We start from the raw sequence: 27,484 nt of genomic DNA, 5'->3' as shown, positions 1-27,484 counted from the left end.
ACATTCGGAAATTTTTTTTGTAGCCTCGCGGCGACGTGGACTCGGACGTCATGGAGACACGACATCGCTCGCGACTCCGCTGACGTCACCGACGCCTATAACAGGCCCACGCCGGCGTGATGACATCAGTTCCCTTTTTTCCGCGTCGTCTACGCTAACGGTTTCGGGATACTCTGTAGCTTCTGGTACTTTGTTACTATATTTCTTAGATTTTCCATTCTCTGACCTTTTTACTCGATTGTCATGTCGACAAAGAAAACAGGTTTTAAGCCTTGTAGAGAATGTGGGAAGATGATGTCCGTTACGGACCCACACCAAGACTGCATTTGGTGTCTGAGCTCTGACCATGACGTGGATGGGTGTTCGTTGTGTCAGAAGATGAATCCGAAGGCTCTACGAGAAAGAGAGTCAAAACTTCTTGTGGCTAAGCTGAAGGCGAGTAAGGTTAGAAGATCTTCAAAACACTCGAAGAGATCGAAGTCGAGATCCAGGTCGAGATCTCGTGAGGCGTCGGTCTCGAAGTCTTCATCTGATCACGCTTCCAGCTCTCGTAAAAAACATAAGAAGAGGAGACATGAGTCCCGACATCTTTCGGATGATAAATCTGGCTCAAGATCGAAATCTCCCAAGAGGTTGAAGTCGAAAGTAATTCCTCCACAAGTGTCGGATCAGGAAGGTGAGGCCTCACCTTCGGAGTCGCTAGTCCATTCTCCGACTCCGGTTCCGGATCTGACTCCGGCTCCGTCTCCGGCTCCATCTTCGACTACGGAGGACGCCGATGGAGTTCCTGTTGAGGAGGAGACTTCGAATCCTGTTAATCTAACAGATTCAAATCTGCCTCGAGGTCAACCTGAGCATCCACCATTTCCAGCTCCAGGTCAGGACCCTTCTGCGTTTCTAAACGCTATGTATGGTGTTTTCTCAAGATCATGGCACCCCTCTGGAGCACTTCCGGGTCCCATGGGTCCAATGGCTTTTAATTTGGGTGTACCTCACTCATATGCTCCGACACCTTTCATGCCGTATATGCGAGCCCCGACCCCGCTGTGGCAGTACCAGGCTCCACCTAGGTCGACGCCGATATCGACACCGGCTCGACCGAAGTCGACGGCTCCGGCGTCGCCGTCTCCAAGCAAGTCTATGGAACATCCTTCCAAGCCATCGGATTCGATTCCGACGTCGGCTCCGGCGCAGTCGGATTCGACATTGGATCCGGCTGCACTTCGAGTTAAGCTGAGGTCTAGGAGGGAGGCTCAGCGTCTCTTAGATGAACAGAGATTTTGTGAGTCTCATTCAGACTTGGAAGAAGGTGAGCTGGATGGGAATTATTTCGAGGACCTGGCGGAGGCGAGTGGTCTTGAATTTTCTCCAGAATGGGCTTTACCTTCGGGACCTGATACACCTTCTAGAGATGTTCAGCCATATCATGTTGTTATGAAAAAGGCAGCAGGACTTTTAGGTTTGACTTTACCTACTTTCGAATTTAAGTCGAATTTACTGACTAAGGTTCTTCATTCTCCGAACTCAGCGGTGGAACCTTTACTACCATTTAATGATGCTTTAACGGAGCCCATTATGGAAGTATGGAAGAAACCTTTTTCTGCTCCTGCAGTTTCGAAAAGTGTGGCTAGGAGTTATAGAGTGGCTCCTGAAGATCCTGCCTTCTTGTCATCTCACCCTTCTCCTGAGAGTTTGGTGATTCAGGCCGCATGTTCTAAGAAGTCGGTTGGTGCTTTTCCGCAGGTGCCTGGCGACAAAGAGGCCAGGAAACAGGATCAAGTCGCCAAAATGACTTTTTATTCTGCTAGTATGGCATTAAAATCATCTAATGCCACTTGCCTTATGGGTAGATATGTACATGCACTTATGGACTCTATGCGTTCATTGATTCCTAAGGTTCCAGAGGATAGCAGAAAAGACTTTAAGGCAGTTTTATCTGACTCTCAAGCGGCAGCCCGTCAGGTCATCCAAAGCGGCCTCGATACTGCTGATTCTGTGGCAAGAATCATGGGCACGGCGGTTGCTACAAGGCGTTCGGCTTGGTTGAAATCATCTGATTTTTCGGCTGATGTGCAGTCTGCTTTATTGGATTTGCCTTTCGATGGTGAAGGACTCTTTGGAAAGAAAGCAGACACGGCCTTAGAGAGATTCAAGGATAGCAGAGCGACTGCTAGATCTCTTGGCCTTCAGGTCAGAGGTTCTACAACCAGAAAATTTAGAGGGTTTGGTCGCTCTTCCTTTCGTTCATATAGGCAAGGTCATCAGCAGCAGCAGCAACAACAGCAGCAGCAGCAAAACACCTTGTATAGGTCATACAGGGGAAAGCAGAGAGCACGTCCTCGAGGACGTCAGGCCTCTTCCTCCTCCACCTCCTCCAACCCCCCAGCCATGGAAAAGCAGCCCTAGATCCGCCATTCAGGATCATGTAGGTCCGGTGGGGGGTCGGCTTACCCACTTTCTACGGGATTGGGAATCGGTTACATCAGATCTTTGGGTTCTCAATCTCGTAGAAAATGGGTATGCCCTTCCCTTTCGGGAATTCCCTCCAAATGACCCTCCTTGTCAGGGATATTGCTCAGAGGAACATCTGTTACTTCTTCAGGAGGAAGTGCAAACTCTATTGAGAAAAGGTGCGATAGAGGTGTTCCCGGAGCAGGAAAGGGGTCAGGGATGCTACTCCCGGTGTTTCCTGATACCCAAGAAGGATGGCAGGCTTCGTCCAATCCTGGATCTCAGGATCTTGAATTTTTATCTGAAGCAGGAGAAATTCAAGATGCTCACCCTTGCTCAGGTTCTTCAGGCTCTGCTGGAAGAAGACTGGATGGTGTCGCTCGACTTACAGGATGCGTATTTTCATATCCCAATCCTGAAGTCACACAAGAAGTATCTCCGTTTTTCGGTGGGATCGCAGCACTATCAGTTTGCGGTCCTTCCGTTTGGTCTTACTACTGCGCCTCGAGTCTTCACCAAGGTGATGGCAGTGGTGGCGGCGCATCTCAGAAGATCAGGGATTCCTGTATTCCCTTATTTGGACGACTGGCTGATCAAAGCAGAGTCGTCAGAGAGAGTGCTCCATCATCTGCAGGAGACAACCCAGTTGTTGTACAGGTTGGGTTTTTCGATAAACGTACCCAAGTCTCACCTGGTGCCCTCCCAGCGCAACCTGTTCATAGGTGCTGTACTGGACACAACTGTATGTCGTGCATTCCCTCCCCCTCAAAGGATTCGCGACATACAGGAGAGGATTCCTTTATTTTCCAATGGAGCGGTCGTTCCAGTCCTGAAGGTCCTTCGCCTGCTCGGTCTGATGGCTTCATGCTTTCTATTGGTCAACCATGCACGCTGGCACATGAGGGCGCTCCAGTGGTGCCTCCGCAGGCAGTGGTATCAGCACAACGGAGATCTCAGGGAGTCAGTGAGGATCTCCAGAGAAGCTGCGGCGGATCTGTCTTGGTGGGGCGTAGAAGGCAACCTGTCTCAAGGGAAGCCTTTTCAGTTGCCTCCCCCGGTGGCCACAGTGATAACGGATGCATCCACTCTAGGGTGGGGTGCTCATCTGGGGAATCTGGAGGTCAAGGGTCTTTGGTCTCCAGAGGGAAAGGTTGCTTCACATCAACCTTCTAGAATTGCGGGCGATACGTTTGGCGCTCAAGGCCTTCCTCCCTTCCCTTCGCGGTCGTTCGATCCAGGTCCTGACGGACAACACGACCGCGATGTGGTACATCAACAAACAGGGAGGAGTGGGGGCGCAGTGTCTCTGCAGAGAGGCTCTGCGTCTCTGGTCCTGGGTTCAGGACCATCAGATTTGTCTGATTGCAAATCATCTGGCCGGGGTTCTGAACGTTCGTGCAGACAGTCTCAGTCGGCAGTTCTCTGCCGACCACGAGTGGAGGCTTCACCCGGAGGTGGTTCACGACATCTTTTGGATGTGGGGGGACTCCTCGGGTGGACCTGTTCGCTACTCGCGAGAATGCTCACTGCCTGTCGTTCTGCAGTCTCCAGTTTCCGATGCAAGGAGCCTTGGGGGACGCGTTTCAGTTGAGTTGGAAAGATCATCTCCTTTACGCGTTTCCTCCCATACCCTTGATTCCTCGGGTTCTGAGGAAGATTCGCCAAGACCGGGCTCAAGTCATATTGGTCGCCCCGGATTGGCCAAGAAGGGTGTGGTACACAGACCTTCTCCACCTCTCCTCTCACCCGCCGCTCCGTCTCCCTCACAGGGCAGACCTCCTCTCTCAGATGGAGGGGCAGGTTCTACACCCCCACCTCCAGACATTACACCTTCATGCCTAGAGATTGAACGGGGCAACCTGAATTCCTTTTCCCTCCCGCCTGACGTTTTGGATGTCATCTTGTCAGCCAGGCGTGATTCCACTAAGTCCATCTATTCTTATAGATGGTCAAAATTTGTCACGTGTCGTGGGAAAAAGTCTATTGACCCTTTGAGAGCCCATTTGTCTGATGTTCTCCAGTTTGCCCTTTCTCTGGCGCAACAGGGGCTTGCGGTTGCCACAGTTAAGGGCTATCTTTCTGCGCTGTCGGCTTTTCTCTGCTTGCCTGATCAGCCATCTCTTTTTAAGTCTCCTGTGGTTTTAAGATTTTTGAAGGGCCTCACAAATAAGTTCCCTCCTACTCCTTTTATTGTGCCTCAGTGTGACTTAAATCTTGTTTTGACCTTTCTGATGGGTGCTCCCTTTGAGCCTCTTCACAAATGTCCCATGAGGCTTCTTACTCTTAAAACGGTCTTCCTCGTTGCAATAACCTCGACAAGGAGGGTAAGTGAGCTTCAAGCTCTTAGTCTCAAGCCCCCTTTCTTGACCATTCATGCTGATCGAATGGTTCTTAGGACCAGGGCTGCTTTTCTGCCTAAGGTGGTGACTCCCTTCCACCTTGGTCAGTCCATTACCCTACCTACCTTCTATCCTCCCCCTCACCCTTCTAAGGAGGAAGAGAGACTGCACCGTCTGGACCCCAAAAGGGCGGTGTCTTTTTACTTGGACCGATCTAGAGACTTTCGTTTGGATGACCAGCTCTTCATTGGGTTTGCTGGCTGCAAGAAAGGAAGAGCGGTCCATAAAAGAACCTTGTCGAGATGGATCGTCCTCTGCATTAAGATCTGCTACTCTTTGGCCGGTAAGGAACCACCAGAGGGTATAAGGGCTCACTCGACAAGACCTAAGTCTTCGAACTCAGCGTTGGCTAGAGGTGTTCCTGTAGAGGATATTTGTAGAGCGGCAACTTGGTCTTCCCTCCACACTTTCGCGAAGCATTACTGCTTGGATTCCAAAGTGAGGAGGGACGGCCACTTTGCGCACTCTGTCCTTCAGGATTTCCTGGTTTAGAAGAGTGGACACCTTCCTCCCGGAGTGGGGACTGCTGTGGGACTCTATTCACAAGGTGAGGAATCCACACGGCAGATGTATCTATCAGAAGAACAAGTTACTTACCTTCGGTAACGCTTTTTCTGGTAGATACAATATCTGCCTGTGGATTCCTCACTGACCCACCCGCCTCCCCGTTGTCCACTCTTCTATACCAGAATTACTGTAATGTAATATATATATATTTTGTTGTCAGTGAAATGTTTCAATTGCTTTCCTGCATTTGCTTTACACTGTGTGTTTTGCCTTGACTATTGTATACTGTGTATACTTTGTATATATCTACTGTCATTGGTCCGTCCGTGTGCCTCGATGGCACGGAAAAAAGGGCGGAACTGATGTCATCACGCCGGCGTGGGCCTGTTATAGGCGTCGGTGACGTCAGCGGAGTCGCGAGCGATGTCGTGTCTCTATGATGTCCGAGTCCACGTCGGCGCGAGGCTACAAAAAGAATTTCCGAATGTTGCTGACGCAAGGGGATATTCACAAGGTGAGGGATCCACAGGCAGATATTGTATCTACCAGAAAAAGCGTTACCGAAGGTAAGTGACTTGTTCTTTACAACCACCATCAATAAGGGTCGTTTAGACTGGTGCAAAGTGCCCACTAGAATAGTGGACATCATATGCCAGGCTAACTTCTCACAGACCCACCTCCAGGGTTGGTATTGCTGAGGTATCTATTCTAAGGTAAGAAATCTATAACTAAAAGTCTTTTTCAGATGAACAAGTTACTTACCTTAAGTAACGATATATCTATAAAAGACATATATTAGTTATGGATTCCTAACCGCCCTACCCATCCTCCTCGTTCTGCGAACTGACTTCTAGAGTAAGGGACTCCCTTTCAGGGCTCTAGTTTTGTGCATCAGTGGTCAGTGTCTTGCATGGCTCTGCGCTTCTGGCGTATGTTCATGGTGAATGTCATGTAAAAAAACAGCGCGCAGGGGCAGCGTCTAAGTAGATACTGCAATGTCCTCCCGGTAATCGTGACGACTAACACGGAGTCGACAATCGCAGCCTACCGACGGGCAGGGGGTACTGCTGAGAAAAAATTCTCCGGATCCAGTCTGACGCCTGGGGGTAATTCTAAGATCAGGAATCTATAACTAATTTATATCTCCTACAGCTATATTTTTAGCGAAGGTAAGTAACTTGTTCTTCAGGGCCCTAGCTTTGCACACGACTATGTAAGTTACTTTGATGCTTTGCGCTTCTAGCATGGAAAAAATGTAGATTAGTGATGTCAGCCCGCCTGGGTGGCGTCTATATAGGCACTGCGATGCCTTCGATGTCCCGTGAAGTCGAATGGAGCCCCCGACGTCGCGCGCGAGGGGTATTGCTAAGCAAAAGGTTCCAGATACAGCCTGATGCCTAGGAAATTTAATGGTAAGGAATCTGCAGCTAGATGGTCCTTACCAAATAATGCTTTACCGAAGGTAAATAACTTGTTCGTTCGTCATTGCCTACACTCAGACACACAAGCTGATTCAAAGATTGGCCAGGAACACTTTGAAACCTATTCAATTGATGAATCCTTTTACTCTTAAGATCAGTCTTCATATATTCATAGACCTCTTCTGCTGCTCGACAACTGATTTCTGTATCTTCAGTTAGCTTGCTACTCTATTAAAGTGTTGATAAATATCAGTACGAATCCTATGATGCAGAAGACCTGGTTGCTTACTTGTATCCCTAGATCTACATCGGTGGAATGTTCATTGTAGTCATAAGCGACCCAGTTGAGTAGGGTTGGACATCTTATGAAAAAAAAAAAAATCCTGTTAAAAAGAAGGGTCTCTGTGAGGCCGCTGCCAATAAAGTGCCTCATCAGTAGGGGAAGCTCCTGGAAACTTAAAGGGACAGGGTAAATTTTTCTCAGTTTCCATTGTAGGCCTATCCAGCTGTATTTTTTACTTTTTCTTATTAATTTTCTTACTTCATGAACAACTAAGATGCTGAAAGGCGAACTTTAAATATTCTTTTTTTCAATACTACAGATTATAACCAAGAATAATTTTACCTTTACCAGTCCTCTAAAGAATTTCATTTGTCCTATGGACTCTGGCACCCTGTGTTTCTAATCAAAATATAAAAGAGCTGTCCCGACATGAGAATATTCTTCTGTATTTTGATATTCTTTTGAAGGCTGTAAATAGGTTTTAATAAATGATGTGTATCTCAAAATAATTGAGGCAAACCCTCACCCACCAAGCTAGTACTTCATTTTGTTGCTGCACATCTAGACCACATGAATGGTGGGCAGCCTGTGATGAGCATGGGATCCAGTGTTACAGGAGCTCGAGGGTGGATTTTTTTTGTTGATAGCCGGGTACAATGCCAGAGTATATTTCCCTATAACTGTTGACATTTTATTGATTTCTTTTTATTATTATGTTAAAAATGTCAAAGAAGATTCGGACAATGCAGAACTCGGACAGCAGGTAAGTAACTTTTTCATATCCTTACTTTGGTGAGCAGTTTTTGTATCCATTAGCATTTGTCAGTGTTGATATTATTTTAAATCTTATATTAAATTTAGATTACAAGTTCTATTCAATCCCCTCAGTTGTAGATAAGCACCAAGATCAGGTATAACAAAGGAGGAACATCCTATGTCTTCCTTTTAATTTTGGCTTACTTGTATTTTTGCAGGTACAGTGTGGAGAATGCTTATATCGATGAGAAAGAAGATGCCTGTATGGCCCTTGGAGAGATTGCCTTACATGCCAGGTAAGAGAAGGCTTAGGCTCACATTCTAACGGACGCTATTATAGCTCCTGTATTCAGACTGTCCTAAGATAATCACTGTCCTAAGCTAATCCTTCGTGATGGGATGACATTGATGAGTAAACTGTTGGGATGGTGGATGGGTGGTGAATGCAGGAATATCTATGATTGTTGGGTGATCATATGACATGTAGGGTAGCTCTACTTTTTAAATAAAGAGGAAGGGTGAATGTTTAATTTTATTTTATGTGATGGGGAAGCAAGGTGTCTTTACTTGTTCTAGGGTAGATCACCCGCTGTTCTTCTTCATGAAATCTCTATTAATAATCTTAAGCATTAAATTGGTGTGACCTCTCCCTAGCTCTCAATTCACTAATTATGTTGCTGCTCTCTATGTAATATATGTAATATTTTTGGTGCAATTCCTTAGAAACTTATCCACCAACTAAAGACTCCCCTCTAGTGCCCGAAAGCTAATGGTTTAGTAGAAATGTTGAAAAGGATGATAGAAGAAACTGTACATCTGATAGAGACATCAAGCCGCAGGTTCTTTAACTTAGAATATCCTCCTGGCATCAGTCTGGATCCAGAGATTTTTCAGCAGTACATTTACATGCTGGGGAAACAGCACCACGTGGCTCTGCCCTCACGTCGGCCACGGATATGACGTCAGTGGAACCATATGAGACCTTCTCGGCACGCTGACATCAGTTTGCTTCTGTTACACGTCTGCGACACGAATCCAGGAGAAACGGTTCCTCTGGCCTGTTGTAGTTTTTAGGCCTTACTGAAGCCTTTTCCCATCCAAAAACAGTGTGCCGATGCCTTTGGGCTTCAAATCGTGTGAGACCTGTGTGAGAAGTTGGCCTGATATATGATGTTCACTAGTTCTAGTGATCACCTTGTATCAGTCCAAACAACCCTTATGGTGATTGGTTATAAGTCAACCTTATAGACCAGCTATCCTAATGGTAGCATGGACAAAGCAGTCTTAGGCTAAACTCTTTTGGCATGTGAAGCCAGCTGTTTTACCACATATAACCCCTTGAATACCAGATGAAAGGACACCACACAGGTTGTTATGAAAATAAACAGTGTATTTATTTATAACAAACACCTCTGAACTCTTTATGAGGTCAGAGGGCTAAGCGCATGACAATCTCGTAGGGAAAATACGATAAGTTGCACAAATTTACAATGGTGCCCTAGGGGCACGACAAACCATATACTAAGTAAATGGTATAAGGAAATCGATAGAAGGAATGAAGCTTTCCAGAGGCTGTAGGTTCGCTGGGACTACACTATCCTAACCTCAGGTAAGTAATAGGAGGCCCACGGGACGCGTGTGCAGAGTGTGAACTCACACGCGAGAAGCATAACAAAGTCAATGGACAGTACAGTTTACAAAAAAGGTAAGTATGGACAGTCTTTACTATCTAGGACTAAAACGACTGGAAATCTGGACACTAGGAGAGTTAATCTACCCTTGAGCACCGAAATGCTCTTGTTACCTCACCCACGGGCTGCGGGTGCATAGGTGTCAAAGTGTGTCGGGTTTCCGCGTCGAAGTCTATGGAGCCTTGAAGAAAGATGCTGCAGTGACCAAGTGGAAGATGTCCGGTGCGATCCACGGGTGGATCGAGAAAGAAGAGGGCCTGAAAGCAGAGGGGACAGTGTTCAAAGTCACTAGCCAGTGACCGGTGTGGAACCAGGTGCTGTCGTCGCGATCAGGTGAAGAGTGGACGCTTGTCTCTGCAGCCACGTGGACCAGGAGGTGTCTTCGACGACCAGGATGGAGGCACGAGCTGTCCCACGCAGGCTCTCGCTGTCGGCGGTGTCGGATCCGGATTTAAAGTCAACAGGCCTTGGCAAAGGCAACCCACGTGGTGAGTGGAAACGGCGTCTGGTGCGGACCAGGAGGGTCCGGGGTACTTCTCTTTTGGAAGGAAGCAAGGGCCAGTCTGGAACAACCAGACCAGCAGTGAAGATTTCAAGGATCGTCGTCTAGGAGGCCACTAGCCAGCCGGCAAGTGACCAGACAACGCGTCGAGCAGCAATCAAGCAAAAGGGCCCCACGCAGATCTCGTGGATGCTGGGGGACTGGTCTTCGGTGCAGGAGCTGCTCGGGGCTGCGGCTTCTCAATCCATAAAGCACTTTCTCGAGGATGCCTCTGAAGTCGTGCTGGAAGCGAAGTGCAGTTTCTTCAAAATGGCCGGTCCCACGTGTCTCGTCGCACCCACGGATCTCAGCTGTGCCGCAGATGTAGGTTGAGGTCGGAGAGGTCTGAAAGTCCGGATCTCGTCGGGCTCTGAAGTCTGGTTCCGACATGAAGGACGACAAAGTGAACCGCTAGGACACTTGATGGTGCCTGCAGTTGCAGGGTGGACACTCCTTGCCCACAAGGGAGATTCTTCAGTCTTCTGTGGAGCAGAACGTCGAAGTCCAGAGTTTCTTCTTGTAGAGTTTCAATTCAGGATAATCTCATTTGGAATGGGACCTGCAAAAATACAAGTGGGCCACCTTATCAGTCCCTGTACGGTATACCTTAGGTATCCAGGGCATAGGTGGACCCAGGGCCTACCAGGGGCTGCAGCATGTATTATGCCACCCCTGGCTGGCCATCCAAAACAGACACAACTGGCTGCACGACAGCTGGGGCAAGGTGGTGTAATCACCCTTTGCTTTAGATATAGTTCCCTATATCTAACCCTAAAAATGGACACATACATTCCTATCAGTCACTCCTATGGAAGGCCTTATCAATCCTGAAGGCAGAGTGCTTGGAATTATGTGAGACGGTGCTCTGGCATGAGCTAAGCCCGTCTGCAGCTTGTGGAACCAAGTCCTAATAGCTGTTCCATGATAACGCTATACCATATACTCTAAAGTGCATTATAATCCTCGCGGTTAAATGCTATCTCTGGTATAACATTATCAAAACATGTCGAGTAAGGTGTCATACGAATTGGAATACTACCCCCTCGCCAATTCTGGCGACGGGGTAGCATTCCACCCTTCTAGAGGGACACGACATGTATGTAACTGTGAACACTGGTTAAAGTTAACTCGAGCCTCAGCATCACAAAATGGATGCTGCCACCACAGACACAAGTCTGACCTCCTGCTGCTGGGAGTCCTTCCAGCAAGGGAGGCTCAGACAAAGGGTTTCCTGCCTTGGGAGGTGCTAGCACCACCCCAGACAGGATTTTGTGTATTAGGTAGGCCAAGGCTGAAAGGAATGAGACATGCCTGGGGCACACAAGGTGCCCTGTGCATACACCGGTTCCAACCAGTTGCTGGGGCACTCCAGCCCCAGCCCTGGCGGGAAACCGGACAAAGGATAGGGGGTGTAACCACCCCCCTTCCTGGTCCCACCCAGGAGAGGGACCTAGTCGTAGTGCAGCCCCCTTTAGCTGAATAAAGGTAGGACCTGGTCCCCTTGCCAGTTAGATTAATCTTGACAACTTCCACGAAGAAACTCTTGACCTTCGACCTCCTGAACATCAGCAGACTGAAGAATCTCCCCTATGGTCAGGGAGTGACCATCCTGCTTCGCAGACACCATCAAGCTCCTGTGCGGTTTGCTGTAAAGTCCTTCCAGCCCGGAATCCGACCATCCAGCTCGACAAGACCCGGACCTCCAGACCCCTCTGACCTCTACCCACATCCACAGCACAGCTGGGACCCGTGGGTGCGACGAGCAACGTGGAGACGGCCATCTTGAAGAAACCTGCACAGCGCTTCCAGCCCGACCCCCGAGAGTTCCTCCAGTGAGTGCATTGGGGACTGAGAAGCCCCACACCGACGCAGCTCCTGCTTTAAAGACCAGCCCCCCAGCATCCCCGTGATCTGCGTGGGGCCCCTTTTACTTGGTTGCTGCTTTCCTGTTGTCTGGTCACTTGCCGGCTGGCTCGTGACCTCTGAGACGACGACCCGAAGATTTCAACACTGCTAGTCTGGTCCCCCAGACTGGCCCTTGCTTCCTTGCAAAAGAGAAGCACCCCGGACCCTCCTGGTCCACACCAGACGCCATCTTTGTTCCACCGCGTGGCTTGCATTAGCCAAGGCCTGTTGTCCAGATCGACGATCCGACACCGCCAACAGCAGCAGACTACGTGGGACAGCTCGTGCCTCCAGCCTGGTCGTGAAGAACAGCTCCTGGTCCGCGCAGCTACAGAGAGAAGCGACCCTTCTTCCACCTGAACGTGGCGACAGCATCTGGTTCCCTCCTGGTTCCAGCACCGTCACTGGCTAGTGACCAAGACTCTGTCCCCTTCCCTTTCAGGACTTACTTCTTCCCAGTTCCATCCTTGGAACCACCGGACTCCTCCATCTGGCTGCCTGCCAGCAACTCTTTGTTTCAGGCAACACCGGGATCAACGCAGCAAACCAGACATCACTTCAGCCCTATGCACCCGCAGCCTGTGGGTTAGGTAACTAAAGCTTCTAGGTGCTGAAGTCAGTGTTCACTATCCTAGTGTCCAGGTCCACTGTTGTTTTCCCTCCATCCAGCCGGGTTCGTCCGGAATCCGTAACTTCCTAAACTGTAAGATCCATAGACGTTGGTACGCATCCCGCGTGAGAGTTCCCACTCTGCACGTGAGTCCCGTGGGCCTCCTGCTCCTTACTTACCTAGTTCGAAGTGTAGTCCCACCGATCCTCCAGCCTCTGGATCTCCATACAGTACTTTTCTTCCTCGCATTCCATTGTTTTGAGTATATGGTTTGTCGTGCCCCTAAGGCACTCGTGTAAATATTGTGCGAACTCGTATTTCTTTTGTAGTATTGTCATGTGCTTAGCCCTCTGACCTCATAAAGAGTTCAGAGGTGTATGTTGTGAGAAGTTGGCCTGATATGCAGTGCTCACTATTCTAGTGATCACTATGTATCAGTCCAAACAACCCTTATTGATGATTGGTTGTAAGTCAACCTTATAGACCAGCTATCCTAGTAGCATGGATACGAGCAGTCTAAGGCTAAGACTCTAGAGGGCGTGTTAAGCCAGCTGTTTTACCATCACATTACCCCTTGAACACCAAGTGAAAGGACACCACACAAGTTGTTATCAAAAATAAAGTGTATTTATTTATAACAGGACTACCCTGGCTCTTTATGAGACAGGGAGCTAAGCACACAACAAAACTCTTAAAGAATTACTGAAAGTCGCACAATTTACACAAATGCCCGAGGGGCACGAAAAACCATATACACAAGAAGTAGAATGCGAAGTTACTAGCAGGTAAGTAATACTTTTCTAGACTGTAGAAACGCTAGGCCTACAATGCTGAACCCTTGGTTTAGAAGCAGGAGGCCTAGGGACGCCGTGTGCAGAGTGGGAACTCTCACGCGTAATGCGGGAACAAGTCTATGGATACTAGTAAATTGCAAAGTTACTGTTCTCGGGTGAACCCGACTAGGTGGGTCGAAAACAAGGGTGGATCCGAACACTTAGGGTGTTGGACTATGCTGGAGCACCGGAGTACTCAGTTTACCTAGCCCAGGGGCTGCGGCTGCATAGGGTTCAAGTTGCGTCGGAAACCCTCGTTGAAGATCCAGGAGCCTGAAGAAAGAAGTTGCTGGCAGGCGGCCAGTGAAGAAGTTCGTGGTGATCCAAGCCTGGATCAGGGAAGAAGAAAACCTGTAAGCAGAGGGGACCAAGTTCTGAATCACTAGCCAGTGATTTAGGTGGGCACCAGGATGGCACCGGACGAAGTCACCTCAGCCAGGTGAGTGGGCGCTGCTGGGCTCTGCAGTCTCTCGGACCAGGAGGCGTTGTCGGCGACCAGGATGGCAGTGCGAGCTGTCCCACGAAGGTCTCTGCTGTCGACGTCGCTGGACCCAGGATTGGGGCAACAAGTCTTGGCAAATGCAAGGCCCACGCGGTGGACCTAAAATGGCGTCTTGAGTGGACCAGGAGGGTCCAGGGTACTTCTCTGAAGGAGGGAAGCAAGGGCCAGTCTGGAGCAACCAGACCAGCGGTGTTTGTCGTCGTGGAGCATCGTGAGGGGGCCACTAGCCAACGGGCAAGTGACCTGGACAACGCGGGGAGCAGCAAAGAGCAGAAGGGCCCCACGCAGATCTCGTGGATGCAGGGGGGCTGAACTTCGGTGCTGGAGCTGCTCAGGGTCGGGGCGTCTCTTACCGCAAAGCACTCAGTCGAGGGTCACTCGGTGGTCGTGCTGGACAAGCGCCGTGCAGTTCTGAAGATGGCCGGTCCCTCGAGGTCTCGTCGCACCCACGGATCACAGCTGGGCTGATGATGTAGGTTGAGGTCAGAGGTGCCAGGGAAGCCGGTTCTCGTCGTGCTGGAGCAGTCTTGATCAGGAGGAGAGACTGGCAACAAACCGCGATGCTTGGTTGGTGCCTGCTGCTGCAGGGTGACTACTCCTTAGTCACAAGGGAGAAATCTTGAGAAGAGTCTTGAGTTCTTCGGGTAGAAGGTCGGTTCAGGATTCAAAGATTGATCTAATTTGGAAGGGGGCCAGTTCCTACCTTTATCCTGCAAAAAGGGGCTGGTACGCGACTAAGTCCTGCCCTATGGGTGGGACTAGGAGGGGGGTGGTTACACCCCTCTCCTTTGGCGGGCTTTCCCCAGATCAGGGGCTGGAGTGCCCCTGGAACTGGTTCAAGCCGGCCTATGCACAGTGAGCACCGGGGTGCCACTTGCAGTCACCTTCCTCTAAAGCCCTGCCTACCTAGGATACACAAAATCCTGTCTGGGACTGTGCTGGCACCGCCCCTGGCAGGAAACCCTTTGTCCTTGCCTCCTGGGCTGGGAGGACTCCCAGCAGCAGGAGGGCAGACTTGTGTCTCGGTGGCAGCATCCATCTTGTTGGAGCTGAGGCTATGTCTGACTTTAACCGGGGTTACAGGTTACCAACATGTCGTGTCCCTCTAGAAGGGTGGAATGCTAACCCCGTCGCCAGAATTGGCGAGGGGTTAGTATTCCAATTCGTATGACACCTTACTCGACATGTTTTGATAAAGCGATACCAGAGTTGGCATATAACCGCGAGGATTATAATGCACTTAAGAGTATATGGTATGCGTTATCATGGAACAGCTATTAGGACTTGGTTCCGCAAGCTGCAAACGGGCTCAGCTCATGCCAGAGCACCATCTCACATTATTCCAAGCACTCTGCCTTCAGGATTGATAAGGCCTGCCATAGGAGTGACTGATAGGAATATATGTGTCCATTTTAGGGTTAGATATAGGAATACTATATCTAAAGCAAAGGGTGATTACACCACCTTGCCCCAGCTGTCGTGCAGCCAGTTGTGTCAGATTTGGATGGCCAGCCAGGGGTGGCATAATACATGCTGCAGCCCCTGGTAGGCCCTGGGCACACCTATGCCCTGGGTACCTAAGGTACACTGTACAGGGACTGATAAGGTGACTCAGTATCCAATTGGATATGTACCTATAGGTACATGGAATCCATTTTACAGGGAGAGCAGTAGGCCTAGGGTCCTGAATAGCAGGGCCCCAGGTCAACTAAGTCAGAAAACCAGCAAAACACCAGGCAAAAAGTTGGGGGCAACCATAGTCAGGGATCTACCTTCCTACATATGTTAGTTAATAAATATCCTTTTATTTTCATAACAACCTGTGTGGTGTCCTTTCATCTGGTATTCAAGGGGTTATATTGTGGTAAAACAGCTGGCTTCACATGCCAAAAGAGTTATAGCCTATAGACTGCTTTTGTCCACGCTACTAGGATAGCTGGTCTATAAGGTTGACTTACAACCAATCACCATAAGGGGTTGTTTGGACTGATACAAGGTGATCACTAGAATTAGTGAGCATCATATATCAGGCCAACTTCTCACATGCTATCCTATGGTCACCCCATTTTTTTGCTTTTTGCTTCACTGGTTTTCGACTTAATGTGGCTGTGGGCCTGCTAATCAGACGCACAGCCCTGCTGTTCTCTCTCTAAATTCACACCATGTACTTTAGGTACATCACCAATTGGGATTGGGTCACCTTATGAGCCCCTGTACAGTGTACTATAGGTACCCAGGGCATAGGTGCACCCAAGGCCTACCAGGGGCTGCAGCATATCTTTTGCCACCCCTGGCTGGCCATCCAAACTGACACAACTGGCTGATCACTCAGCTGGGGCAAGGTCGTGTAATCACCCCTTGCTTAGGTATAGTATACCTATGTCTAACCTTCTATCTGGACACATATACACCTATAAGTGGAGAAGTGTGGCTCAATGGTTAGAGCGGCAGACCCTGGGGCAGTAACCTATAAGTCACTCCTATGGCAGGCCTTAACAATCTTGAAGGCAGAGTGCTTGGTTTTATTTGAGCTGGTGCTCTGGCATGAGCTGAGCCTGTCTGCAGCTTTCGGAACCATGTCCTTATAGCTGTTCTAGGATATTGTCATACCATATACTCTTAAGTGCATTATGTACCTCGCGGTCAGATGCTAACTTTGGTTTGGCTTTATCAAAACGTGTTGTAAGGTGTCGTAGGCTTTGGAATACTACCCCCTCGACAGTTCTGGCGACGGGGGTAGCATTCCATCCTTGTAGAGTGAGAAGACAGGTTACTTCCATGAATCCCGGTTAAAGTTAACCAGAGCCTCAGCATCACAAAATAGACGCTCCTGCCACAGACACAAGTCTGACCTCCTGCTGCTGGGAGTCCTTCCAGCGAGGGAGGCTTGGACAATAGGTTTCCTGTCAGAGGGAGGTGCTAGCACCACCCCAGACAGGAGATAGTGGATTGGGGCAAGGAGGGCTGAATGAAACGAGACACTGCCTGGGGCACACAAGGTGTCCCATGCATAGGCCAGTTCAAACCGGTGCTGGGGCACTCCAGCCCCAGCTCTGCGCGAAACTGGGCAAAGGGAAAGGGGTGTAACCACCCCCTTCCTGGGTCCCACCCACAGGAGGGACCTAGCATGTAATACAGCCCCTAGATTTGGTATATAGGTAGGAGCTGAGTCCCAAGACTTTAGATAATCCTGACTGAAACTCTGATACGAAACTCTGGACCCTTCGACATCCTACTCGACGTAGAAGACTGAAGAATCTCCCTTGTGGTCAAGGAGTGACCACTCTGTGCAAGCAGGCACCATCAAGCACTCAACGGTTTGCTTTGTCGTTGCTCCCGCCGGAGCTTGAACACAGAGCCTGACAAGACCCGGACTTCCAGACATCCAACAGCCCGATCCACAGCCACAGCAAAGCTGAGACCCGTGGAGGCGACTAGAGACGTGGGACCGGCCATCTTGGAAAGCCAGCGAAGTGCTTTCCGTGCAGCTTCTGAGGCACCCTCGAAGTTGTGCTTTGGGGATTGAGAAGCCCCAGCCCCGAGCATCCATTGCACCAAAGATCACCTCTCCACACTCACCGAGTGCTGCGTGGGGCCCTTTTGCATTTTCCTGCCCGGCGCATCTGTCCGGTCACTTGCCTGTTGGCTAGTGGCCTCTGTGACGACGAATCTTTGAATTTCCAACGCTGGTCTGGTTGCTCCAGACTGGCCCTTGCTCCCCTGAAAAGGAGCAGCCCATCAGACCTTGCTGGTCTGATCCAGAAGCCATCTTCGATTACTACGTGGGTTGCATTTGCCAAGGCCTGTTTACTCCGAATCGACAACCGACACCGCGGACAGTGAGAGCCTTCGTGGGACCGTCCGTGTCCAGCACCTGGTCGTCGTCGACACCTCCTGGTCCACGTGGCAGCAGAGACTAGCTTCGCGACACCACCTGATTGCTCCCCGACATCGCCTGGTTCCTTCCTGGTTCCATCCTGGTCACTGGCTAGTGACCCAGGCTCTGTCCCCTCTGCTTTCAGGTACTCTTCATCTTCGATCCGCCCTAGGATCCAACCGGACTCTTCTCTCCTGGTCGCCTGCAGCATCTATTCTCCAAGGCTCCATAGAACTCCACGACGAAACCCGACGCACTTTGACACCTATGCACCCGCTTCCTGTGGGTGAGGTAACACGAGTACTGCGGTGCTCCTGCAGAGGTTTACACCCCTAGTGTCCTAGTTTCAAGTGGTTAGTTTCTAGTCTAGTCGGAAGACTCCAAAAACTCTAAACTCTCTAACTTTACGCACCCATTGACTTCTATGTGTGCACACGTGTGCATTTAGACACTGCACCTGCATCCCGTGGGCCTCCTGCTCCCCAACTACTGTTAGTCCAGTGTAGCCCCAGCGATTCCCAAGGACCTAGGCCTTACCATTGTTCGTTACGTGGTTCTTATACCACTATTTTAGAATATGGTTTTACGGGCCACTAGGGCCTATCCATATTTGTGCAACTTTTGCATGTTATATTAAGTTACTTGTTATGTGCTTGTGCTCCTGTGCTCATAAAGAGTTCAGGTGGTTGTTTAGAAATAAATACACATATATTTTGAAAATATAACCTGCGTGGTGTCCTTTCATTTGGTATTCAAAGGATTGCATATGGTAAAACAGCTGGCTCCACATGCCCTCTTGAGTTTAGCCTAAGACTCCTTTGTCCATGCTACCACTAGGATAGCTGGTCTATAAGGTTGACTTTACAACCATCACCATAAGGTTTGTTTGGACTGGTGCAAGGTGCTCACTAGAATAGTGAACATCATATACCAGGCCAACTTCTCACATTGGTGGGCAGCGGTTGGGATTTGAGCTTGCTGTTGCTTTACCAATTGTAATCTTTGATATCATTTAAAAGATCACATTAGGTACCCTAGGTACATATAACAAGACTTAGAATACATAAGTTCTACTGAACTTAGTTGTTGTAGAGGAAAGGGCCTAGCACACCCTGACTACAACTCCTAGAGAGGTTCTAGTAGGTGAACACATAGTGTAGGTAGGTGCACACACCAAACCTCACTAGAAATCATGTCTACCACAGGGGAGCCAAGTGTGACTCTTCCTGGGGCAGGTGACCCTCCCAGGGCACCATCTAGATATGAAATGCTCAATTTCCAAGAGATGAGGCACTTATGCACCTCAAGGAGATTTAAACAGGGTTCCAACCCTACCATTCCCCACTTGATAGAAGTCCTAGAAAGGGCTGAGGCTGAGAAGGGCTCTAGACCGGGACCCTCCGTTCAGGTATAAGAGCTCTTGCCCACTACAGATGATGCATCTGGTCCCACTATCAGAGAGGAAGAAGAGGATGAACCAGAGGAAGAATCTGAAGAATAAATCTTCCAAGACAGTCAGGGCCAAGTAGGAAGACTTAGCCAGGCTAACCTAAGCCTACATGGGGCTGACAATGGGGAACACCCATACAGACCCATCAGTAGACTTAACATGGGGTATGAGAGGAGGAGGTCTCACTCAGGTGACTCCCACCACTCTAATGCCTCAAGGGGATCCAATAACCCTGCTCAGAGAAGGATGACCTCTCCTGAAAGGAGGGAGCATCAGGCTAGGATGAGGGAAGTTAATCTGAGGATTCAGAGGCAGGAGCTAGAGGTAGCCCTTGCCCAAGAGAAACTTGCCCTAGCTAGAGAGCAGAAGTTGGGTGGGTCATTACCCACTGGTGGCAGCAATATCCCTGAGGATAAAGACAGGTCCCAAGAGATTTCTAGTTGTGAGAAGTTGGCCTGATATATAGTGCTCACTATTCTAGTGATCACTTTGTATCATACCAAACAACCCTTATTGATGATTGGTTGTAAGTCAACCTTATTAGACCAGCTATCCTAGTAGCGTGGACAAGAGCAGTCTTTAGGCTAAACTCTAGAGGGCGTGTTAAGCCAACTGTTTTACCATCACATATACCCCTTGAACACCAAGTGAAAGGACACCACACAAGTTGTTATAAAAATATAGGATATTTATTAATAACAGTTCTACCCTGAACTCTTTATGAGTCAGGGAGCTAAGCACAATACAAAACTCTTACGAAAATACTTCAAGTTGCACAATTTACACAAATGCCCGAGGGGCACGAAAAACCATATACACAAAAAGGGGAATGCGAAATACTAGCAGGTAAGTAACAAGATCCAGAGGCTTCAGGATCGCTAGGACTACACTACTGAACCCTACGGTTAGGAGCAGGAGGCCTAGGGAGATCGGGTGCAGAGTGTGCACTCTCACGCGGGATGCGGGAAGAAGTCTATGGATGCTAGCGTTTCTAAAGTTACTGTTTCCGGACGAATCCGACTAGGTAGACTAAAAACGAAAAAGGATCTGGACACTTGGATAGTGAACCTGTGCTGGAGCACCGAAATACTCAAGTTACCTAGCCCAGGGGCCGCGGCTGCATAGGGTTCAAAAGACGTCGGAAATCCTCGTTGAAGTCTATGGAGCCTGAAAGAAGAAGTTGCTGGCAGGCGACCAGTGAAGAAGTTCGGTGTGATCCAAGGCTGGATCAGTGAAGGAGACGACCTGAAAGCAGAGGGCACTTAGTTCTTAATCACTACCCAGTGATTATGTGGGCACCAGGATGGCACCGGATGAAGTCACCTCGACCAGGTGAGTGGGCGACACTGGACTCTGCAGTCACACGGGCCAGGAGGCGTTGTCGGCGTCCAGGCTGGAGGTGCGAGCTGTCCCACGAGGCTGTCCGCTGTCGGCGATGCTGGACTCAAGATTTGAGCAACAAACCTTGGCAAAGGCAAGCCCACGCGGTGGAGTCAAAATGGCGTCTGGAGTGGACGAGGAGGGTCCAGGGCACTTCTTGTTGGACAAGAAGCAAGGGCCAGTCTAGGGGACCTAGACCAGCGGTGAAAACGTCGTGGTACGTCGTCAAGAGGGTCACTAGCCAACGGGCAAGTGACCGGACAACGTGGCAAGCAGCAAAGAAGCAGAAGGGCCCCACGCAGACCTCGTGGATGCTGGGGGGCTGGACTTCGATGCACTTACTCGAGGGTCTCTCGGGGGTCGTGCTGGTGAAGCGTCGTGCAGGTCTTGAAGATGGCCGGTCCCACGCGTCTCGTCACACCCACGAATCTCAGCTGGGCTGGATGATGTAGGTAGAGGTCAGAGATGGCAGGGAATGCGGGTCTCGTCGAGCTGGGCAGTCTTGATCCGGAGGATGGACGTGCAGCAAACCGCAAGAGCTTCGATGGTGCCTTCTGGTGCAGGGTGGCTACTCCTTAGCCACAAGGGAGAGTCTTCAGAGAAAGTCAAGAGTTCCTTTCGTGGAAAGTAGTTCAAGATTCAAGATTATCTAATTTGGGAAGGGGGCCTGCTCCTACCTTTATCCTAAGAAAAGGGGCTGGCACGCAACTAGGTCCTGCCCTATGGGTGGGACCAGGAGGGGGGTGGTTACACCCCTCTCCTTTGTCCGGTCTCTCCCCAGCTCAGGGGCTGGTGTGCCCCAGGAACTGGTTTGAGCCGGCATATGCACAGTGAGCACCGGGGTGCCACTTGCAGTCACCTTCCTTTCAGCCCTGCCTACCTGGGATACACAAAATCCTGTCTGGGATGGTGCTAGCACCGCCGCTGACAGGAAACCCTTTGTCCAGGCCTCCGTTGCTGGAAGGACTCCCAGCAGCAGGAGGGCAGACTTGTGTCTCGGTGGCAGCATCCATTTTGTGGAGCTGAGGCTGTGTCTGACTTTAACCGGGGTTCACAGTTACATACATGTCGTGTCCCTCTAGAAGGGTGGAATGCTAACCCCGTCGCCAGAATTGGTGAGGGGTTAGTATTCCAATTCGTATGACACCTTACTCGACATGTTTTGATAAAGCTATACCAAAGTTAGCATTTAACCGCGAGGATTATAATGCACTTAAGAGTATATGGTATAGCGTTATCATGGAACAGCTATTTGGACTTGGTTCCGCAAGCTGCAAACGGGCTCAGCTCATGCCACAGCACCATCTCACATAATTCCAAGCACTCTGCCTTCAGGATTGATAAGGCCTGCCATAGGAGTGACTGACAGGAATATATGTGTCCATTTTAGGTTTAGATATAGGTATACTATATCTAAAGCAAAGGGTGATTACACCACCTTGCCCCAGCTGTCGTGCAGCCAGTTGTGTCTGTTTGGGTGGCCAGCCAGGGGTGGCATAATACATGCTTCATCCCCTGGTAGGCCCTGGATACACCTATGCCCTGGATACCTAAGGTATGCTGTACAGGGACTGATAAGGTGGCCCAGTACCAATTGGTAAAGTGCACCTAAGGTACATGGTTGTAATTTAGAGAGAGAACAGCTAGGCTGTGGGTCTGATTAGCAGGCCCACAGCCAGGGAAACTCGTAAACCAGTGAAGCAAAAAGCAAAAAATCTGGGGTGGCCATGGGATTGCAGACCCCACTCTCCTACACTAGGCACCTGAGTAAGATAGAGCCCCCCTACAAAGTTGGGGATGACATCCACAAGTGGATAACTGCTTTGGAGAGATCCTGCAAAGTCCAGCAGGTTCCCCAGAGTCAGCGGGCAGCTATCTTGTGGCTCTCCTTTGAAGAGAAAGGCAGAGATAAGCTCCTCACAGTTAGTGATGAGGATGCTAATAACTACCCTGTCCTGAAGAGTGCTCTAATTGATGGGTTTGGTCTAACCACTGAACAGTCCAGGTTGATGTTCAGAGATACTCAGAAGACACAGACTCGGGACTGGACTGATTTTGTTGATTGTGCCACTAAGGCTCTGGAAGGTTGGTTACTGGGAAGTAAAGTTAAGGACTATACAGGATTGTATCATTTGATTATGAGAGAACAAATCCTTAATAATTGTCAGAACCAGTTGTTGCACCAACACCTGATTGACTCAGATCTGACCTCTCACCAAGAATTGGGAAAGAAGGCAGACAAATGGGTCAGAACCAGGGTTAAGCAGAATCCCCAGAACCAAGGTGGTGATCAGAAGAAGGCAGACCAAAAGGGTGGGGATCAGAAACAAAAAGACCAGAAGTCTTCTTCAGGCCCCCAAAATACTTCTAAGGAGGGGGGGGTCCCAAAATTCCAAGAAAAAAGAAAGAAGGTCCAAAAAACCTTGGTACAATTACTGTAAAACTGCCTCTCACTGGTTTAGTGAGTGCACCAAGAAAAGTACAGCCCCTACCTTCAGCCCTTAAGGCAACTGCACCCCCTAGTACAGTCAGCAGTGGTAGTTCCCAACCCAAGGCTATAGTGGGGTTAACCATGGGTACTGAGGTGGATCCTGGCCTAGTCAGGGTACCAACTCAGGCTGTCCTGATCTGTGATGTGGACATGGCTATGTCCACAACTGTGAGTCCCAATACTTTGGGCAAGTACAGACAGACACCTTTGATAAATGATAAAGTGGTTCAGGCCTACAGGGACACATGTGCCAGTGTCACTGTGGTGACACCTAACGTTGTGGACCCTGGACAGATTGTACTAGGTGATAATTACCTGGTGACCAATGCTAGCAATGTCACTACTACACATAGTGTGGCAGTTGTTAATTTTTCCTGGGGAGGGTAACTGGCCTCAAAAGAGTTGTGGTAAGTGCAGACCTCCCAGTTGAATGTCTTTTGGGCAATGATCTAGAAAAATCAGTATGGTCAGAAGTGGAGTATAGGACTCATGCAGAGATGCTAGGTATTTCAGCACATGTCCTTGCTGTGACCAGGTCACAGGCAAAAAAGTGCTTACCTGAACCAGTGCTGGATCTTGAAACTATAGACCAGACACAACCCAAGAGAAAGAGCAAGAGGGTTAAGGCAGTGCCTTCCCCCCTGCCTCAGGTTGAGGATCAACCCTCCCAGGAGGACCATTATGTGATCCAAGAGGGAACTGTCCCAGAAGAGCTTGAGCCTGATCAGGTTGAGTTTCTTGGGACAGGGGGACCCTCCAGGGCAGATCTGAGGCAGGCTCAATTAGATTGCTCTTCCCTTGAACCCCTCAGACAGCAGGCTGCTGCTTGGGCTGCTGGAAATGCTCAAGGTACCCATAAAGTGTATTGGGATGATGGGCTCCTTTATTCAGAGGCTAGAGACCCCAAGCCTGGTGCTTCCAGAGGGTTGGTTATACCTCTGCAATTTAGGGGCTTCCTGTAGGAGAGTAGGGTCTGTTTCCTATAGTCACCCCCACTTTTTGCTTTTGCTTTACTGGTCTTCAACTTAGATGTGGTATGGGCCTGCTAATCAGACCCACAGCCCAGATGCACTCTCTAATTTCATTCCATGTACTCTAGGTACATACACAATTGGGAATTGGTTCACCTTATCATCCCCTGTAGAAGTGTACCCTAGGTACTCAGGGCATAGGTGTAACCAAGGCCTACCAGGGGCTGCAGCATGTATTATGCCACCCCTGGCTGGCCACTCAAATAGACACAACTGGCTGATCTCTCAGCTGGGGCAAGGTTGTGTAATCACCCCTTGCTTAGGTATAGTATTCCTATACCTACCCTTATATATAGACACACAGTAACCTATAAGTCACTCCTATGGCAGGCCTTAACAATCCTGGAGGCAGAGTGCTTGGTTATGTGTGATATGGTGCTCTAGCATGAGCTGAGCCTGTGTGCAGCTTGCGGAACCATGTCCTTATAGCTGTTCTATGATATCGCCATACCATATACTCATAAGTGCATTATAATCCTCGCGGTTGAATGCTAACTTTGGTTTGGCTTTATCTAAACATGTTGTGTAAGATGTCATATGCTTTGGAATACTAAGGTAGCATTCCATCCTTCTAGAGGGAGAAGACATGTTGTTGCTGACTACCCTGGTTAAAGTTAACCAGAGCCCCAGCGTCACAAAATGGACGCTGCTGCCACAGACACAAGTCTGACCTCCTGCTGCTGGGAGTCCTTCCAGTCACGGAGGTTTGGACAATAGGTTTCCTGCCTGGAGAGGTGCGAGCACCACCCCAGACAGAACTTTGTGTATTGGACAGGGAGGGCTGAATGAAACGAGACACTGCCTGGGGCACACTAGGTGCTCCATGCATAGCCTAGTTCAAACCGGTTGCTGGGGCACTCCAGCCCCAGCTCTGGCGCGAAACTGGACAAAGGAAGGGGGGTGTAACCACCCCCCTTCCTGGTCCCACCCATAGGAGGGACCTAGAAACCGAACCAGCCCCTTTTAGTTGTATAAAGGTAGGAGCTGGACCCCAGGACTTTAGATTAATCCTGGAATCGACTTGAAACGAAACTCTGTTCCCTTCGACATTCACCTGACGCTGAAGGCTGAAGAATCTCTCTTGTGGCCAAGGAGTGACCACCCTGGGCAACCAGGCACCATCCAGCAACTCGACAGCTTGCTTTGTCCCCATTCCCGCTGAAACCCGAGCACAGAGCCTGACAAGACCTCGACTCCCGGACCCCTCTGACCCCACTGCACGACTCCAGCTCAGTTGAGCCCCGTGGAAGGCGTCGGAACCCGTGGAACCAGGCAACTTGGAAAGTCTTTAACTTGCTACCAGTGCAGCTCCTGAGGCATCCTCGAAGCTGTGCACTGGGGACTGAGACACCCCGACACCGAGCTCCACCTGCACCGAAGACCAGCCCTCCACACTTCACGAGATCTGCGTGGGGCCCTTCTGCTTGTCTTCTGCTCGACGCGTTGTCCCGGTTGCTGGCCAGTTGGCTAGTAGCCCTGTGACATCGATCCTTTTGAAAATCCATCGCTGGTCTGGTTGCTCCAGAGTGGCACTTGCTTCCCTGCAAAGGTGAAGTACCTCAGACCCTCCTGGTCTGCACCAGAAGCTCTTTGTGTATCCTGCGTGGGTTGCCTTTGCTTAGGCTTGTTGGCTCCGATCTTGAAGTCGACGCCTTCATCTGCGAAAGGATTCGTGGGACAGCTCCTCTCCAGCACCTGCTCGTCCTAGACGCCTTCTGGTCCGCGTGGCTGCAAAGACAAGCTTCCCGACAGCACCTGATTGCTCCCCGACGACTTCTGGTTCCACCCGGGTCACTGGCTAGTGACCTAGACTCTGTCCCCTCTGCTTTCAGGTCTTCCTCAACTCCGATCCACCCTTAGATCCACCCGGACATCTTCCTCCTGGTCGCCTGCAGCATCTTCTTCCAAGGCTCCATAGGAATCAACGAGAAAACCCGACACACTTTGACACCTATGCACCCGCAGCCCGTGGGTGAGGTAACACGAGTACTTCGTAGGGATTGACTATCCTAGTGTCTAGTTTTGTTAGTTGTATCCTCCTAGTTAGAACGGAAGTGTCCTAAATCTTCATTACTTACCTTTCTACGTTCCTATTGACTTTCTATTTTCTCTCGCGTGAGTGTACTGACACTGCATGCGCCGCCCGTGGGCCTCCCACTCCTAACCTAAGGGTCAGATAGTGTAGCCCCAGCGATTTCCCCAGGCCCTAGGCCTTTCCTTTTCCCGAGTCGTGGTTCTTATACCACTTACTTAGTATATGGTTTTACGCGCGCCTAGGGCCTAACTGTAAATTGTGCTATTTAAAGTATTTCTAAAAGTAACTTGTTACATGCTTATGCCTCTGATCTCATAAAGAGTTCAGAGGAGTGTGGTAGTGAATAAATACATATATATTTTATATATATCCTGTGTGGTGTCCTTTCATTTGGTATTCAAGGGGTTACATATGGTAAAACAGCTGGCTTTACACGCCCTCAAGAGTCTTTTAGCCTAAGACTGTTCTGTCCACGCTACCTCTAGGATAGCTGGTCTATCAGGTTGACTTTACAACCATCACCATAAGGGTTGTTTGGACAGGTGCAAGGTGCTCACTAGAATAGTGAACATCATATACCAGGCCAACTTCTCACACTTCCTTCTCACCTTGGCCCATGATATTCCCTTAGCAGGACACTTGGGCCAGAACAAGACTTAGGACAGGCTTGTCCCTCACTTTCCCTGGCCCCATATGTCAGAAGATACCAAGGAGTTTTGTCTCTCCTGTGTTACCTTCCAACATAGGCCCCCCCTTATACCACTGCCTGTGGTGGGGGTACCCTTTGAGAGAGTGGGGATAGACATTGTTGGACCAGTGGACCCCCAAACAGCATCTGGGCACAGATTTATACTGGTGGTAGTGAATCATGCCACCAGGTATCCAGACGCTATTCCCCTGAGGACCACAACAGCTCCTGTTGTGGCAAGGGCCCTACTTGGAGTTTTCTCCAGAGTGGGCTTTCCAAAAGAGGTTGTCTCTGACAGAGGTGCAAACTTCATGTCAGGATATTTGACTGCTATGTGGAAGGAGTGTGGTGTTAATTACAAATTTACCACACCCTATCATCCACAGTGCAATGGGCTTGTTGAAAGATTCAACAAGACACTCAAAAGGATGATAAAAGGGTTACCTGAAAAGCTTAGGCGAAGATGGGACATCCTTTTACCCTGCCTTCTGTTTGCTTACAGAGAGGTCCCACAAAAGGGGTTTGGCTACAGCCCTTTTGAGCTTTTGTTTGGGCATCCTGTAAGGAGACCCCTGTGTCTTGTGAGGGAAGGATGGGAGTTACCTCTCAAAAAGCCTAAACAAGATATAGTGG

The 27,484-nt window shown here is 49.6% G+C and overlaps 1 protein-coding gene across 2 annotated transcripts in view; it reads left to right on the top strand.

Annotated features, from left to right (window-relative positions):
* IPO4 (importin 4) overlaps positions 1 to 27,484 on the top strand; it is a 2,629,293-nt gene that overhangs the window by 2,027,917 nt on the left and 573,892 nt on the right. For both annotated transcript variants that reach the window (XM_078644926.1, XM_078644927.1), the window contains exon 20: positions 8,036 to 8,113. In XM_078644926.1, coding sequence (XP_078501052.1) covers positions 8,036 to 8,113 — 78 coding nt within the window. The remainder of the gene's footprint in view (positions 1 to 8,035; positions 8,114 to 27,484) is intronic.

Source organism: Lissotriton helveticus, chromosome 5_1, assembly GCF_964261635.1.
Source record: "Lissotriton helveticus chromosome 5_1, aLisHel1.1, whole genome shotgun sequence".
In the NCBI taxonomy this organism is placed as follows: Eukaryota; Metazoa; Chordata; class Amphibia; order Caudata; family Salamandridae; genus Lissotriton; species Lissotriton helveticus.
This window is presented reverse-complemented; position numbering and strand designations above follow the sequence as displayed.